We start from the raw sequence: 16178 nt of genomic DNA on the forward strand, positions 1-16178 counted from the left end.
AAAAAAATTATATATATATATATATATATATATATAAAATCCATGTGAATTGTTGATTAATTTTCTGTCATGCATAATCTTTTGCATTAATCTAAAATACCTGTATACAACACAGTGGTCTGTTGTTTTGTGGTGTTCAAATACTCATGCAATGACATGATGTCTGTTAACCTTTGTTATATTGTATGTTGAGCCTCAAATTGTCCCGATATCAAATATATGCACACACAGACACCACAGAAAGTCTCAGTGCTTATGCAACCACCACACACGACACATACACGGCCTTCAATGTGATCGTCTTTTATCTTGGAGATACTCACTAAGATAAAGGATGAGCCTGTACATTAATCTAAAACTAAAACCTCCACAACCAATCAATGTGAAGGACAAATGGCTGAGCTCTCACCTGTGAATATGGAGCAAATAAACACTGAATACATAAACAATAAGGACTTAACTAATAACAGTTGCACAACTGCAAGCAAAATTAAGGTCAGTTGACATTCTTAATGAGTCATTCTTCCATCATAACTCTTAAATTAAGTTTAAAAACAGGTCTACAGAAAGGAGCATTATGGACTCCTTAAAGAATCAATGAGCAAATTAAACTATCTTAACTATTCCTTAACTGTTTTCACTGTAGAACTTTTATTTTACAGACATGTTTTACTGTAAATTATTTTGGCAATAGCTATACTTTAGGACTAGCTGATCACAGTAGCATTTTACTGCCTAAATCTTAAATTAAAAATGAAAAGATATACCCTTTGAGTCCTTTAATAACTTACTATACAACGAGGGTGGTTTAATTTCTTGTAAACGATATATGCAGTTATCTTGAAATGACAATCATCTGGGTGTGGTGAGAAAGGTGAACAATACATATTTTCATTATGTCTGTTGCTGTCCCAGTTGTTTAATTTTGTTTTAGTGTTGTTTAATATAGAAATGCATATTCAGCATGTATTTTTTTATCGGGTTACTTCATTAATTCAAGTGAAATTGCACTTGCTTACAGGAAGTGGACAGTTTCACATGATTCATTTCTGGTCTTGGCTTAGACTGAACTTCACAGTACATTTCAATATATTGACAGAGATATTGAATTTATTTTTTATTAATTTCAGTTTTAGTAGATCAACAACTCAATAAAGAAGCTGAATAAAATCTTTTGCCTTTATTTCTTCTAAGTCAGTTTGCTATTTAAACCAAACACACAGTCATGCTTGTATGTTGCCTCTTTATTCTATGTTATATTTTATATTATAAGTAACTTTGACTTTGAAATTAAAGATTAGACCTTACCATAGCATAACAATACATAAAGCTTTTCAGCCCACATAAATTGATTACATAAGCTTTTCCTTTAGTTAACAGAAGTTTACATGAGTTGATAGGAGAGATATCATGTGTCAATGACTAGGGTGGTTTGAAGAGACAAAGTTCATTGTGTAGTCCATACAGATGACATAATACTACAGGAGAGGATCTGGGTCTTGTGCTCTGGATCTGCCGGCGTGCAACTCACATCTCTGAGCTGGTCTGCTCCTGCAGTAGAGAAGGTGAGGGCTGTAAACTTCCCTATATTCTATTTGATTTAAACATAATGTTTTAATCATAGACTGTAAAAAAATGGTTTTAATATTTAAAAAAGACAGAAAGAGACCCCCCCCCCCCCAAATCAATTAGCCTTTAAATCAGTAAGTAAAAGCTTATATGCACTTTACCTTCATTTGGGATATATTTGTGTTGACTTTTAAAGATTGAGGTACTCAAAACAAAAATGGATAAACCAGCCAACATGAAGAGTATCTTGAAGAGCAAAAGTAAGTTTCTAGACTATGATTTTAGCAATCATGCACATTTTATAGTGTGTTTGAATGTTTAAGAAGTAGAAATGAAAGATGTTTGTGTGTGTGTCACAGAATATGAGGCGCCTGAAGCTGGTTTGAGTGTAACTATCGGAGCTGTACGCTGGAATCTTCCTGATGAAGGTTTTCAGGCTCACAGCTCAGTTCCTAGCAAGAGCAGCCAGAGTCCTAGACAAAAGGTAAACCAACAGATAGTTTAGTTGAATAATAAAATAATCAAAGACAGACATAAAAAAAAAAATCCCAGTAAAAAGATTAATCTAAAAGGGTAAAATGGCTCTATGACTTATATACAGGAATATTAATATTTACATGTTTAATTGCCCATATTTTAATGGAAGATATGTCATAATAGCAACACTATGAATTCAAATAATTAGGCTGTAATGAAAGCAAATATGTCTGAAATGTACATCTAATCCATGGAAATGTTAAATAATAACCCTATTAATTACAATCAGTATTCAATTTAAAAAATAATAAGTAACAACATGCCACTTGGGTGCTTCTGTGCCAATTCTGAGGGGGCCATCTTACCCTAAGGGTCTAATTTGATATTTTTACTTCAAAATAAAAGACATAACTTTTACTTCACACACACACACACAAAAAAACATTGATGTGTCCAAAAATCCCTCGTTAACAAATAGACACAAAAAAAACGTTTTTTTTCAACCATTCAACATAATATTATGACATAGATCACTCTTTTCCAGAGACACAGAATTAGATCAATTAACCTCAAAACTATTTGGACTGATCTCACAAATGTTGATATTCAGATTAAAAACAGCATAGCCATTCATCAAAGGTGCTGAGGTGAGATTTTGTGCTATGTGGTCAAGAGAAAAAAAATCAGGGGGGGGGTCTTACCCCATCTTACTCTACTGTACTTCCTACAGAGTTTCTTTTCTGCACGGTTTTGAAATTCAACCTTTTTTCCTAATTACAAATAAATTACACCTCACCTTTCTGTTGTTTACAGGACTTGAAGGATCTCCGCAGCCTGCAGGAATGCGTTAAGTTTATCACTCAGTGGAAACAGCAGGTGGAACATGTCAGCAGGGTAATATGTAATGCTTTGTATAGCCTAAAATGTATAGATTTTTCACTCAAAAAGAGTCATTTGTTGTCACCTACTGAGCAACAATGGAACCTGCAGAAAGAGTCACAGAAAAATCCCCACCAAAAATGAGTCATGCAGATTTGGCACATTTGTCAAGGTTCTCTCAAAGTTATGAAACTAACGTTCTTCCAATAATGTAAAAATAGTCTTTAATAATTTTCTTAAAACATTAGCACAAAAACATGATTTATACATTGCCCATGGAACATTTTATTTCTAAAACGTTTTGGTTGGAGAATATTCAAAAGTTCCATAAAATAAAATTATAAAATGTTCCCTTTACGATCGTAGAAAAAAAAATAATGTTTTCGTAGAACATTCAAATGCGTTCATTGCTTAATGAGAACACTAGCAAAACATAATAGCTTCTTTTTTTTGTCAGTTGGGAATGCTTTTCATTTTTGGGTGAACTGTCATTTTAATGTTATAAAGGTTGCTTGGCAATATCTTATACACAGTAATGGTTAATCAATTTTATAGAAGCCTCATATTCATGTGTCATAAAGCTACTGATAAGACAGAATTAACCCCGTCACCCTGTCATTACGGTTGCATTGTCCTGTTGTTGAAATGCATCACGGAAGGGTGAGGTAGGTTTTCGGTGTCATTAAATTAAATGCATGCACTTTAACAGCCTTTGTGGGTCTGAAGAGTGGGAATAAGGACTGTGGGATGCTGATGCAGACAGTAATGTGTGTTTGTCTACACTTAATGTCTAAAATATCACAATAAATATTAACTGTGTGTTTGTTTTAGCCTGGCTCCAGTGCAGATGAAGGCCCAAATATCAATGTGCATGCAGAGCCGTATAGTCTGAAGCAATGCCGCAAACTCATCCTTGAGTGGACAAAGGAGCTCAAGAAAGTTGACGATGTGAGTTCAAGGATAAAAGATACATATGTATAAACATCATGCATTATTTTCATTAAGATCATTGCTAAGATTATCTCTGTTTATATTCTCCTTCTTATAGTTGTTCAGTGAGGGCACATGGCGACAAGAAAGAGATGCATCCTTGGAGCAGAAAGAGCACAAGGTGGATTCTTCCAAGCATATGGAGCAGAAGATCATGGAATGGGCTAAAGAGCTACAGACTGCGTCGGAGGTGAGGACAGTAGGTTTGACCCCATGAGACATATGTAATAATGTGCTAAATCTATGTGCAGTATATTATGTGTGTGCACGTCTTTTTCTTTTTTTTTTACCCGTGTACAGCGGGTAGGTGTGATGAGACAAGAATTAGCCCATTTTCTCAAGCAGCTGGAACTGAAGAAGAGGAAAATCTTGACTCTGTTGCCTTTTTTGGAGTTCATAACTTGGTCTCTACTGAAACAGGACAGCCAGGTACAAGTTTAAGATAAGAGATCAATAAACATACAGAAAAATTCGAACTAGAGTCCATGGTTTACACCCATAAACTGAGTCAACAAACATTCATAATCAAGAGATACTGCTTGTGTAAACAGTTTGAAACCGTTTACAGACAGGTACGCTCATCCCCAAGTGGGTAACGTATTTTGAAGATCCTAGAAATAGACAGAGATTCAGTTTCAGCATAATTACAAATGCAGATGTTTATATATTATATATGTTTATATATTTATTCAGATATTATTTATAGTTTATATATTTATTTTTATTTCATATATTTTAATACAATCAGCTAAATCATTTATTATTTACAGTTACAAATTAGGTATACAATACTATCTCCTATATATTATACTATATATAATAATGTAATTCAATAATATAAACAGTATATTTTTAGGGTGTTGTTCCACAGCTATGGCTCCTCAACAAACAACGTACCTGGAAAACAGGTGAAACTTCAATTTAAATCCTTCAGTAGACTAAACGCTGATTTGGCAAATTATATTAAATTCCTTTTAGGAAAAAGTGATCATTTAAATTATTAAACGTTTTTGACAATTCAATGTGTACAATTTGTTTTGACAGAGACACCAAAGTACATTCCAAACTCAGGTACTGATTTATGTATTTATCTTGTTCAGTGCACAGTTAAATGTGATAAACGTCTAAAATGTAATTACATTCATCATATCACTGTTGTAATAATGTTCATCGCTTTCTTCCATAGTGTGGAGATGGATCCGCAGTGCTTCAGGTATCACTGATTCAGCCGTTTATGATTCATCTGCAAATGAAGTTCATTTTGAATTAAGAAAGCTTTTCGATTTGACCTCTGTACCTGTTTTGCACCTGTTTAGTGGACATCACACTGGACCCCACGACTAACCACCCATGGCTGCAGCTCTCAGATGACAAAAGGAAGGTACAGGAAGCTCTGAATGAAACTGAAGTGTCATTCAGTACCCAGCGCTTTGACAGCTGGCCGTGTGTCCTGGGCTGGGAAGGGCTCACTTCCGGTCGGTACTATTGGGAAGTTGATATTGCCAATGATGGCTACTGGCGTATCGGAGTGACCACTGCATCCTCCAAAAGGCTCGGCCGGAGTCCCATGAACCCCTCTGAGGGTTTCTGGACAATATGGAGAAGCACACGGCAGTTTTTTGCATGTACCAAGCCGGAGACTGAGCTACCTCTGTCCCTTGTGCCCAAAAAGCTGGGAGTCTACCTGGACTATGAAGAAGGACAAGTGTCTTTCTATAAAGTAGAGACACGCTCACATATCTTTACATTCATCGCAAATTTCCGTGAAAAGCTGTACCCGCTTTTCGCACCACTGGATGGTCGCACACTGATCACACTGTCCTCCACAGAAGTCAAACCAGAGACGTCCTCTCATGAAAATCTACAATTCTTTTAACTTGACAAATGTTTTAATAGGTGACTAATGAGGGCAGATAGTCTGCCCTTTAAGGCTTAAATATAAATACAGCTTCAAATCATCTGGATCTAAGCAGATTGGAAAGGTGGATAAAATGATCACAATTGTCAGATCATTTGAATACTGTTGAGATGTTTTGGTTGTAAATTTCAACTTCAGCACAGATGCAAAATTCTGAGAATTTTCTCAAGTTCCCTCTTCATGGAAAATGATGAAATCGGACACATCCTCAGATCACTCTGGCGTTGGTGTGTACAAAGTTCTGTGAATTTGAAACGCTGTACTCACAATGTACACGTCAATTCGTCCTTGTGGAGCATGGCTAACAACTTGATGACTCGGTATTCTTTAAATCATTTTTGTGAGGTTTGCTTCTGAATGATATTCTCCATTTCATCCAAATCAAAAATGCCTAGGAGTACAGTGAATGATTTTTAGAAAATGTCTGTATATAAGCCAAAGAGGCAGTTGTGACCAAAGGTTGAAGGTTGGAGTCTCAGTACTGGCAGGAATTGTAGGTGGGAGGAGTGAATGAACAGAGCTCTCTTCCACCTTCAACACCCACAACTGAGATGCCCTTGAGTGAGGCACCAAACCCCCAATTGCTCCCCAGGCACTGCAACAAATGGCTGCACACTGCTCTGGGTATGTTTGCACTTGGACGGGTTAAATGCAGAGCACAAATTCCGAGTATGGGGTACCATACTTGGCCACACATCACATCACTAGCACTAAAAAACATTTGATTCTAGCCCACATGATTGTTATTAACAATAATGTAAATCTAGTGTGGAGAGAAAGTGTTTACATTTAGTGGGTTGGATTTGGAACCATCTTAATACATTTTGGGGTTTTGTGGTTTCAGAAGCTTTGCTGCTTGGAGTGCCAACAATGAATATTTTTCATAAAAATACTATACAAGGCACACTGTGATTGTCTACAAGCTCAAAACTGATAGTTCTAACACATAACACAATGTTGTTGTTATTTTTATGGTAATGTTCACACAATGTAATTACTTTATTATGAATCTTACGTGCATGCATTTTCTTACCTTCATTATTTAAAATTGTAAAAACGTTACTGTGCTTTAATGCTGGAACCAAAAAAGAAATCAAGACAATAAATTATTTTTTAAAAATGTATTTAAAAAACACTTAAAAAAAATTAAAAAAAACTTCCCCACCTACAAATGCTTGTGTATATATGCATAAAAGATAAAGGTGTATACAGTAATAAAACAGAAAGAAAAAAAACAGCATAAAATATAGCTCAAGTAGGAACAGTAGAATAGTTTTCTCAAGATTAACAGGAGGGACTCAAAAATGCCCGAGTTCTAGACAATTTCATTTGCTTATGAATATCAACGGAAATTAACCTAATAAAAAGGGATTCCAAATACAAAATAGAGTGTTATTATAATTTTTTTTCTTCATATTTTTATTATAGCTATTTGGCTTGTAACCATTTCTGCTGGTTTCATCTAATCAGTAATAGTCTTCTTAAAAAAAAAACTTGGGTTACAAAACAGGTTACAAAATACTGGCATTAGTACATTTTCAACAAAGTGGGCATCCAGTAAGTCAGTGACAAATTTACAACCTTACCAGAGAGCAGAAACTACGTGTTGAGAGGTAAGTGACCTGCACTGACCTACAACAGGAAAAATCCCACACACAGTTCCTCAATGCTGGACATTCATTTATCAGGTTTGCAAAATGATGGGTCAGTACTGATAAAGTACTACACACCTACAACACCCAGCCATTACTAGCCTCATTCATATAGACCTCTTCTGGATCAGCTGACTTACAAAGGTCCCAGTAGAGTGAACAAGATGAAAAATTACATACAGGACTGAGGGATCATGGGTCCGCAATTCACCAAATGCTCTCTATGACAAGCTGTTTTGGTCAAACAAAGGCAAAATAAAGGCAGTCAAAAAAGGCAAAACTATTCTTTTTTTTTTGTTGTTCAGCATCCCGCCATCCTAATCCGAGTCACTTTTTTCATCTTTAACCATTAGTTTTTTGCCTCTTTTGGGCTCAGGCGTTTGGCCATCCTTCTCCTTCTTGCCCTTGGTGAATCTAAAAAAAAAAAAAAAAATAATAAATGAAATGTAGTGTGTACATGAGGTGTCAAATGAGCTCTGTTGACAGATGCTGTAACAGTTTTGATTTTGAGAAAAAAAGACATTTGTGCAGGGTGTAGTTGTGGCATGATATCACTTACAATTTCTGCCGGTATCTGTCCATATCAGATGGAGGTACCACGTCGCTCAATTCCAAACTGTCGTTAATCTTCTTCAACATTTCATACCTTTCCTTACCCCTCACCTGCATGAAGAGAAAGCTCATCTTAAAAGTCATGCAAACACAGACTACACTTTTTTTTGTTAAAGGTCTTAGCCAACCATATTTGTACTACACAATACCATTTAAAAAGCACAAGCTAGATTAGTACAATAACTAGGCATGTTTATTTACAAAGCACCTGTCATACAGTGGAAATTTAAAGTGTTTTAAATAAAAATTATATATAAAAAAAAAAAAAGAGGGGTAATCATAAAAAGGTTAATAATAAATGTAACCAAAACAACAGTGTATTAATTTGTTATTTTTGTGAGCAATATCACTGCAATATTACTGGTCCTGTGCAAAATTTATGTTCTGTGCAATATTATTTATGTACAGTTAAGATTGTGCAATACAACTTATTCATTTTACTTTTTTCCCCCTCTTTCTCTCTTGCACTTTTTTTGAGAATGTTTACTGCTCCTTACTTTTCTACAAAAGCTGACTCTGAGAAATGCACAAGAATTCCAATGTACTTGTACTGTAATGTACTTGTGCAAATTGCAATAAACTTCAAATTCAAATTCAAAAGAGGTTACATTTTTTAAAAAACTAAATCAATTAAAAATAAAGGTATACATTAAAAAGAATATGAGACACATAAAAGGACAAGAGGCTGCAGAAGATTTTATTTTTTTATATATAGGAATCATAGTGAGTGCCTTTTCAACAAAGCTTAATTTACTACCTACTATCATTATGTGGCACAACCATTTAGCAGTTAATTTATTAGTTAATTTGTCCCTCAATAAAACCCATTACGATTTCCATGAAAATCACAGGAGGATAAAAAGAAAAGAGACAGGAAGGTGCATGATCACCTGCAGGGTATAGATCTCCTCATCACTGCTCGTGCTCAGTTTGGCCTTCCTCCTGCCCTCAGGTCGAGGTGTGGATGAAGATGATTCTTTAGTCATGCCTGTCAGATCAGATTCACATTACTATAACATTCTGAAGAAATTAATTTGATTAATTTTGAGCAGTGTATGTGCAGTCTAATTTAATTTTTCATACACACACGCAAAACTTACTGCGTTTGGTGGTAGAAGGGGTCTTGCCCAAGGTTTTGGTCTCCTGGTCTTTCCTGAAGTTGCTCTCCTCAGTTTTCCGGTCTCTGCCTGGGCACGCACACACACGCACCTCGAAAGACCTGCGGCCCAGCAACTGACCTCTGCAAGACAAGAGTAAAAGCTGTTTTGATGATCCTTGGTATCCACATTAGGGATGGGTCACGATTTTCGAATATTCAATTAGTTGATTTAATTATAGAACATCGTATAGTTTGTGCGATTATTGTCTTAAAAAATCTCCCCATGTTTTCCACGTTGATGCGGTGGTGACGCATTCATGTAAGCAGAGGGTGGCGCTACCAATAACACACCTAAAAGCTGTCAAAGACAACAGAAGGACACAGTATTGTCTCACGCGCACACTGTAGACTTGCATGTCATAAAAAAAGACTTGCGTAGCATATAACGGTTACAGTAACTTGGGACGATGTCAAATAAGAGTTCTGTGCAGACCACACAAACACCCCTGACTAGGTTAGAGATGTGGCTGAATCCGTATTCAGAAAGGCGCGGAAAACAAATAACGCATTCTACAGAGCCACTAAAGGGACCTGGTTAGCCGCTTGCTAACGGTAGCCTGTTACATCACAGTACATAACATTTCACTTACCACATAAACAGAGTAAGGGGAGATGACTGATAGGATGATGGCGAATGATTTGCAGATCCTGAGCACCACTGACAAACATCTAATCTTGTAAAATGTGTGGCAAGTACTGCCGAGTGCTGTTCCGTATGTGATCGCGAATCTCGAAAGTGAACGTAAAAAACAAGTGCGCGTTCAAATGTGGTTTAAATGCCCCGCATATTAATAACAGCTCCCTGATGCCCGCAGTTTATATACAGTGTAATTACCCAACGATATAATTGCGACAGATGATACTGAAGTATATTTTTCCTCCCATCTCGTATCTATTCCCTTTAGGGGTTCCATTTTTTTAAATGGAAATGTCCTAGCCTTATGAGCAGTTGATTTATGCTCATCGACGGACTGTTATGTTAATAAGTGCCGTCATTTGGTTGTGTTTATTAAATTAATATGTTTCAGCACATTACAATCATTATATGGCTTGAGTTAAGGTAGCCTATCTTCTGAATTAAACAGTTTATCATACAGATTGAAAGTGTGAATCCCGTCTCTCTCCCTCTCTCTCAGTTTATGGGAGTTTGTGCGTGCATGCGGGCGAGGGGTGCGATTTTCGAATAATAATCGAATAATACCCTGCGATTTTTTTCGAATATTATTTTTGCTTGGAATGCCCATCCCTAATCCACATAGGAATACAATTCACTAACAGAGGAATCAAAGATGGACTACTTACTCATGAGTCTCCAGAGTGATGATTGTGAGGATGGGTCGGCGGTTCATGCCACCCATGCAACTGCTGTTGCACATGAAATTGTACAAAACAGTTGTCCATTCTGCTCCCAGCTGCAAAAAAAAAAAAAAAAAACTGACATTACAATTATGAAACTTATAGCTGTGTTGCAGACAAAGATTAATACATTTGCAATTAAATGAAAATGAACATTTTTGTCATTTACTCTTGCTGTCTAATGTTATTACAGATCAAAATACTGAGACTGACTTGAGGAGCTTCATAGGGAACCACCACACTGTGCCTGTAGGTTATGTCGTCCTCTCTGTAAACAGCACGCGAGTTTCCTTCCATTCGGATCAGGTGAGCAGGAGGAGCCAATGCTGAACAGGGAGTAAACAGACTTGTTAATTGCTTTTAGTGGAACTTGTATCAGTATAGCTAGTGTATTCCTGTACAATGGTGCAAGATTTGATGAGAAAGAGCATGTCTATACCATCGCCATCTGGGGTTCTCTCATGGTGGGGACATCGACGGACCACCTCAGCCACATGTTCGGACTTCTTATAAATGGCTGTGGCTCTGATCACCGAGCCCTGGGGAGGGGCAACGTCCACCACCATCTGAACTGGACACGTTTTCGCCAATTGGCAAAAGAGCTTATTCAGGTCAGCCGAGTACTGAAATCAAAGAAAAGGAAAAGATCATCAAGTTCATATAAACAAAAGTCACACGTTGAAAAAAAAAATAATAATACGTTGCAGTCATTAGTATTTGTAGTAATCACACAAGTTAATAGAACATTCAAAACATTTAAGTTACAATTCCTGAGAATGCTGATTAAAATAAAAGATAGGTTAAGATGGCCAACTCGCAGTCCAACAATCAACTACTAGTTGATCAGTGAGGTCAGCTACTTCAACTGGATTTTTTTTTTCTTAGCAGTGGTGCTTTAAAGGTGAATGTCTTGAAGAGAGGTTTTACTGGGCTGACAGTGTGCTAATAATAATAAATTCATCCCATTTGAAGCACCACCACTACAGGTCTAGCAAATACACAGCCTTTAAAGTCGGCATGAAATCAAAATTGACTTTATTTACTTTACTAGCGCACATTGCTAGTCTTGATGTTAACAATTAATCCGTGCAAGTTAATCCGCTGAAAAAAAATTGTTTGTCTTGGTAATCTTTAATCAAAATCTGAACATTTGCTTCTGCTCTGGAATGGCAGTCCTTCTCTGATGATGTCAGTTTGACGGCTTGGGCAGAATATCCTTTTAAACACACCCCTCCAACCGTTAGATTGTTATGAGTGAGAGACAGAGAGGAGCGCCAAAATAAAACCATGCCCTCTATTCAATATTCCGTTTCAGAAGGAAATACGTCACTACACTGAAATAAAGTCGGCAGCAACTTCCGGTTCACGCGACTTTAACAATAAGCTTGCTGATTTAGAAAATATGTACATTTTTTAATTAACACATTTAATATGTATTTATTATTCCAGAAAAAAAGTACATAATGACAATAATACGAATAATAAAATACAAACATATGTTTTATCTAACCAAAACCTAGTACATTAAAAAGGACGGAAAAAATTGCAAGCATCAACAAAAGCTTCAAAAACTTAACAACAAAAACTCACAGATTTAAAAAAAACAAAACAAAAAAACACTCAGACACAAATTATTACACTGATCTATTTTAAAATAATGTAATTTATCCCATTCACATTTGAGCTTTTGAAATTGTATTTTCCTCTTACCATCCAGATCATGTGCAGTCCTGTAGTTTCTCACAGGATCTGAAAGACACCAGTTTGACTTGCACTATAACAACCTTAAACTCTACTCTCTTTCCTAAAACTCTGTTTCACAGGACGCAATTCTCCCTACAACGGTTAGACTGAAAAGTTTTGGATGCTAAATGTCCCTGCTCGGGTGTCTTGAAGACTGCAGTTTCTGTAGAACCGGACACCCCCATCCCCCCACTGCTCTACCAGGACAAGTTCAGACATGTTCAAACTCCACAGATACAGGCTTACTAATAAAAACAATGCTGCTCAAAAAAAATAATAAAAGGCAAAAAGACAAAAAAAAAATGAAATTAACAAGGAGATTTCACTGATTATAGGAATAAATAAAATATAAGTACTGTCAGATTTAATAATGTTAGAGGGCTAAACACAACAGAGACTAAGCTAGAAATATGACTCATTACTAACATGAATGGTATTGTACACTGAAGAGTATGTGAAAGCTTTTTTGACTGACAACTAATGCAGTCATCTGATCTTTTGTCATGCAGCCATCTTAGAGCAACACCCCTTTCTACATACTGGACAGTCAAGAGAGTGTGTATTAAACTATATTTGCTAAAGTACACAGACAAATTACATAAGCCATAGCTTTTTCCTAACTTAGCTTTATAATAAACCTGGCATTGTACACAATGAATGTTATTGGCTGTGTGATGAGTTATTTTCCTCTATTGTAAGTAGCTTTGGACAAAAGCATCTACTAAATGCATAAGTGTAAATGTACGCCAAACACACAGCCATTTCTTTGTGCAACCTCTTGAAACAAATACATGATGAATTTCTAATAATTTTATGCCATTTGAATCTACATACTTGTTTCTATCCATTCTCCAAACCACTTATGTAGGGTTGTGTGACATAATAGCTTATAGTCTAAATAGTCTTGCTAAAAAATTAGGATATAAAAGGTCTGAACCAAAAAAAGTACAACAGATGAAAGAGAGAAGATTTGGTGGGGCAGCACCTTTTTTTTTTTTTAATACCAACGCTACTGTAGAACTGTTTGGCACTCCACATGAGAACATGCCTATACATGTTTAGCAGACAATTCAATAAGAAACTGCCAAATTCAATTTCTTATTTGCCCACTCCACATGTTAGATTGACATGCAGAATGACCACAACAGATCTCTAAACTTGAGTGGCGAATACACAGAAGATGGGAATTTGGAAGTATTATTCAGGACAGGAACGAAGGAGGTGATGTAGAATGAATGAAGTCTCGTGGTATCCTGGCAACATTCCAATTCAGCGCTCACCAGAAAGGACGATTTGAGTCTCTACATGACCTCAGGTACACGTGCAACCATGTACACACTTAAAACTAATACATACTAATGTTAGTTCACTACTAACTGTCACTAACTTTTAACTATATATTATCACTAACACTTATTTATGCACTCACTAGAAGCCATTTTATTTCCAATCAGAATATGAACAACCAATGGCAATAATCGGAAACTACTAAATTGATTTTTCATTTATTTAGGATGCTAGTGTATAGTGCACGTATAATGTGAAATTAAGAGGAATTACATGAGTGATCGAGTACACTCAAATGTCACTTTTTATGTAAGTTGAGTACTGTATGCATGGATGTATGTGTGCGTATATATTTTTAACTTACCGTGCAGGTGACAGACTTGGCGGTGCCAGATTGAGGGAAGCCCAGTTTGAAGCCATGCTCCCCAGGATAATCAGTGGCAACAGGAACAGAGGCGGTCGGAGGGGAGGTGGACGGCTGAGGCTGTTCAGTCAGCACATTACTAAAAATATTCAGGTCGAAAGAGCCTGGAAGATACTGCTGAAACACATAAGAGTCCAGCATTGAAAAAACAAATATGAATATGAGTATGGTATGTGTGTGTATATACATGCTTTTTTTTCAAATACCTCATCATTGATCAAGTCCCAGCAAGGGCCACCTTCCTGAGTGGAACTGAGACACAAATTGGAAGAAAGAGAGAATTGGTTTAGCATTTAACTAATAAAGCACACACAATACACACAGCAGAGTACTGATGCACAATGAAAAGTTCAATGGATCTTTTCTTGACCAACCAAAAATAAATAAATACCCAAAAATGATTACAGAAACCTGAAATAGTATTGCCTGCACCCACATAAAACTGAGGATATGACCAACTCGGGGTCCCAGGAGAGTGTTGCAAACTTACATGAGGTTTCGCTCCCACAGGTCAGCAAATTCTTGACTTTCTGCCATGGCTTGTTTTAGATTCGCAGATATACTACAGATATAACACAAAACTTTCAGTCAGCTCAACGCTTGAGGTAAATATGATAAAAAAATACAACTCACAATCGCTCGATATTTTGAAAACGGTTCAGCCGGCGATGTTGTCTTTTTGCGAAGTGCGATAACTTTCAAATTAAACAACCAAATCACGTTTGTAAATATTATCGTGAAGTTTTATGCTCCGTGGAAACGCTCAGAAACCATCTTCTCTGAGAGCCGAGTTGCGAAAATACCGCTTAGATAACTACGTTAGCTAATTTGCTTCTAAAACTAAACGCACATTTGTAGATACTGTTAAAGGGGGAAAATACTTAGATATTGAATACAAATTTCTAAAAGACAAATTAATTTGTTACAGTAAAAGCATATTTTAACATTTTCGACTGCTAGCTAGCAAGCTAGCTAACTTAACGTTAACTCGCTTCACAGCTATGACGGTTCAATAACGTTTAAAGCGCCGTCGGGCCTCTGAGTTTCCGTTCCTGTTAATTCATTAGTTTTATTCCATTTTTTAACCCAATTTTAATCGCATCGACGTCAGCTCGTTAAAATAACAATATCTGCACGCATTAAGTAATCTTGTACTCCAAATCCCGACTTTAATGCACGAAATAGTTTCGAATCAAACACTTAATGAAGATCGAATTTATGTTCTAAGAAATTAGGAATCAGCACAATTATCATCCATGTATGAATAGAAACAAGTTAGTGGCGGTATGTGCCTATGGTGCACAATTGTCTCTCTTTTACCTTGCGATAATTTACTTCACCGACCTCCTCTCCCCAAACGGTTTTTTTTCGTTACTCTTGTAAGAGTCTTGCCGTGATGAGTTCCGTGTTACTCAAACAAAGACCAAAACAACACAAAAAACGGGCTTCAAACAAACCCAAAGCTAAACCCACGCGTGGAGTTTGCGGGGATTCCCCTGCAGGAGGAGTCTGCCGACGTCAGCATCACCTGACTGACAACCGGGCTCACAGAGAAGGAATTAAATGGGGGAAAAAATAACAAAAAAATCTACAGAAAATGAACGTTTCTAATAGACAACTAGACAAAAGGCGCGGAATCTGCGTAGTGAGGAAGTTGTTTGAAATATCCAGTCTTTCTTTATTACACTGCGTTGCATTTAGTCGTGCGAGCGCACTCCGAGTACGAAAGATTTGATTTTAATTCTATTTTATATATATTTATATATATATAAAACTATATGACATGAAGTATTTTGCAAAGCCTATCTATCGATGCATAGGCAAAGTAAGAAGTTAGAGATTGATAGCACCGAGACAGATGGGCCATTGATTCTAATAGGTTTGAAAAACTCATGAGTTCATCTCCAGGATATGGCATGGTAAGCATCAAAACTATACAAATCTAACAGAGGGATAAACCGAAAGTCACTAATTTTTGCAGACATATATTATGTTGTATGTGGCTGCAGGAATGTCACCAAATAATGAACTCCAGAGGCCTACCAAAAGAACTGTTCACCCACATCACAGCCACAGAATTTCTGTCATTGCTACCTGTGAGTTATAAAATCA

The 16178-nt window shown here is 36.6% G+C and overlaps 2 protein-coding genes across 4 annotated transcripts; one reads left to right on the plus strand and one right to left on the minus strand.

The window, feature by feature from the left end:
• Positions 1 to 3898: 3898 nt before the first annotated feature.
• On the plus strand, positions 3899 to 5791 carry LOC107672711 (butyrophilin subfamily 1 member A1). The gene is made up of 7 exons (XM_016466013.1): positions 3899 to 3913; positions 3974 to 4105; positions 4216 to 4344; positions 4772 to 4823; positions 4960 to 4986; positions 5102 to 5128; positions 5232 to 5791. Exons 1-7 carry the CDS (start codon positions 3899 to 3901, stop codon positions 5789 to 5791), a joined length of 942 nt encoding a protein of 313 aa, XP_016321499.1.
• A 1452-nt stretch (positions 5792 to 7243) lies between these two features.
• LOC107672786 (cellular tumor antigen p53-like) lies at positions 7244 to 15590 on the minus strand. Of its 3 annotated transcripts, none has more exons than XM_016466149.1 (11): positions 15540 to 15590; positions 14557 to 14628; positions 14273 to 14318; positions 14007 to 14183; positions 11052 to 11235; positions 10826 to 10938; positions 10559 to 10668; positions 9198 to 9337; positions 8988 to 9085; positions 8045 to 8148; positions 7244 to 7899 (listed from the first exon to the last, which is right to left on the minus strand). In XM_016466149.1, exons 2-11 carry the CDS (start codon positions 14601 to 14603, stop codon positions 7803 to 7805), a joined length of 1116 nt encoding a protein of 371 aa, XP_016321635.1. In that variant the 5' UTR covers positions 14604 to 14628; positions 15540 to 15590; the 3' UTR covers positions 7244 to 7802. The 3 variants fall into 3 exon arrangements, with proteins under 3 accessions (XP_016321635.1, XP_016321636.1, XP_016321634.1); XM_016466150.1 differs by having other exon boundaries at positions 14007 to 14180; positions 15387 to 15590; XM_016466148.1 differs by having other exon boundaries at positions 15387 to 15590.
• Positions 15591 to 16178: the final 588 nt, after the last annotated feature.

Source organism: Sinocyclocheilus anshuiensis, unplaced genomic scaffold (genome assembly GCF_001515605.1).
Source record: "Sinocyclocheilus anshuiensis isolate Anshui unplaced genomic scaffold, SAMN03320099.WGS_v1.1 scaffold88, whole genome shotgun sequence".
NCBI lineage: Eukaryota > Metazoa > Chordata > Actinopteri > Cypriniformes > Cyprinidae > Sinocyclocheilus > Sinocyclocheilus anshuiensis.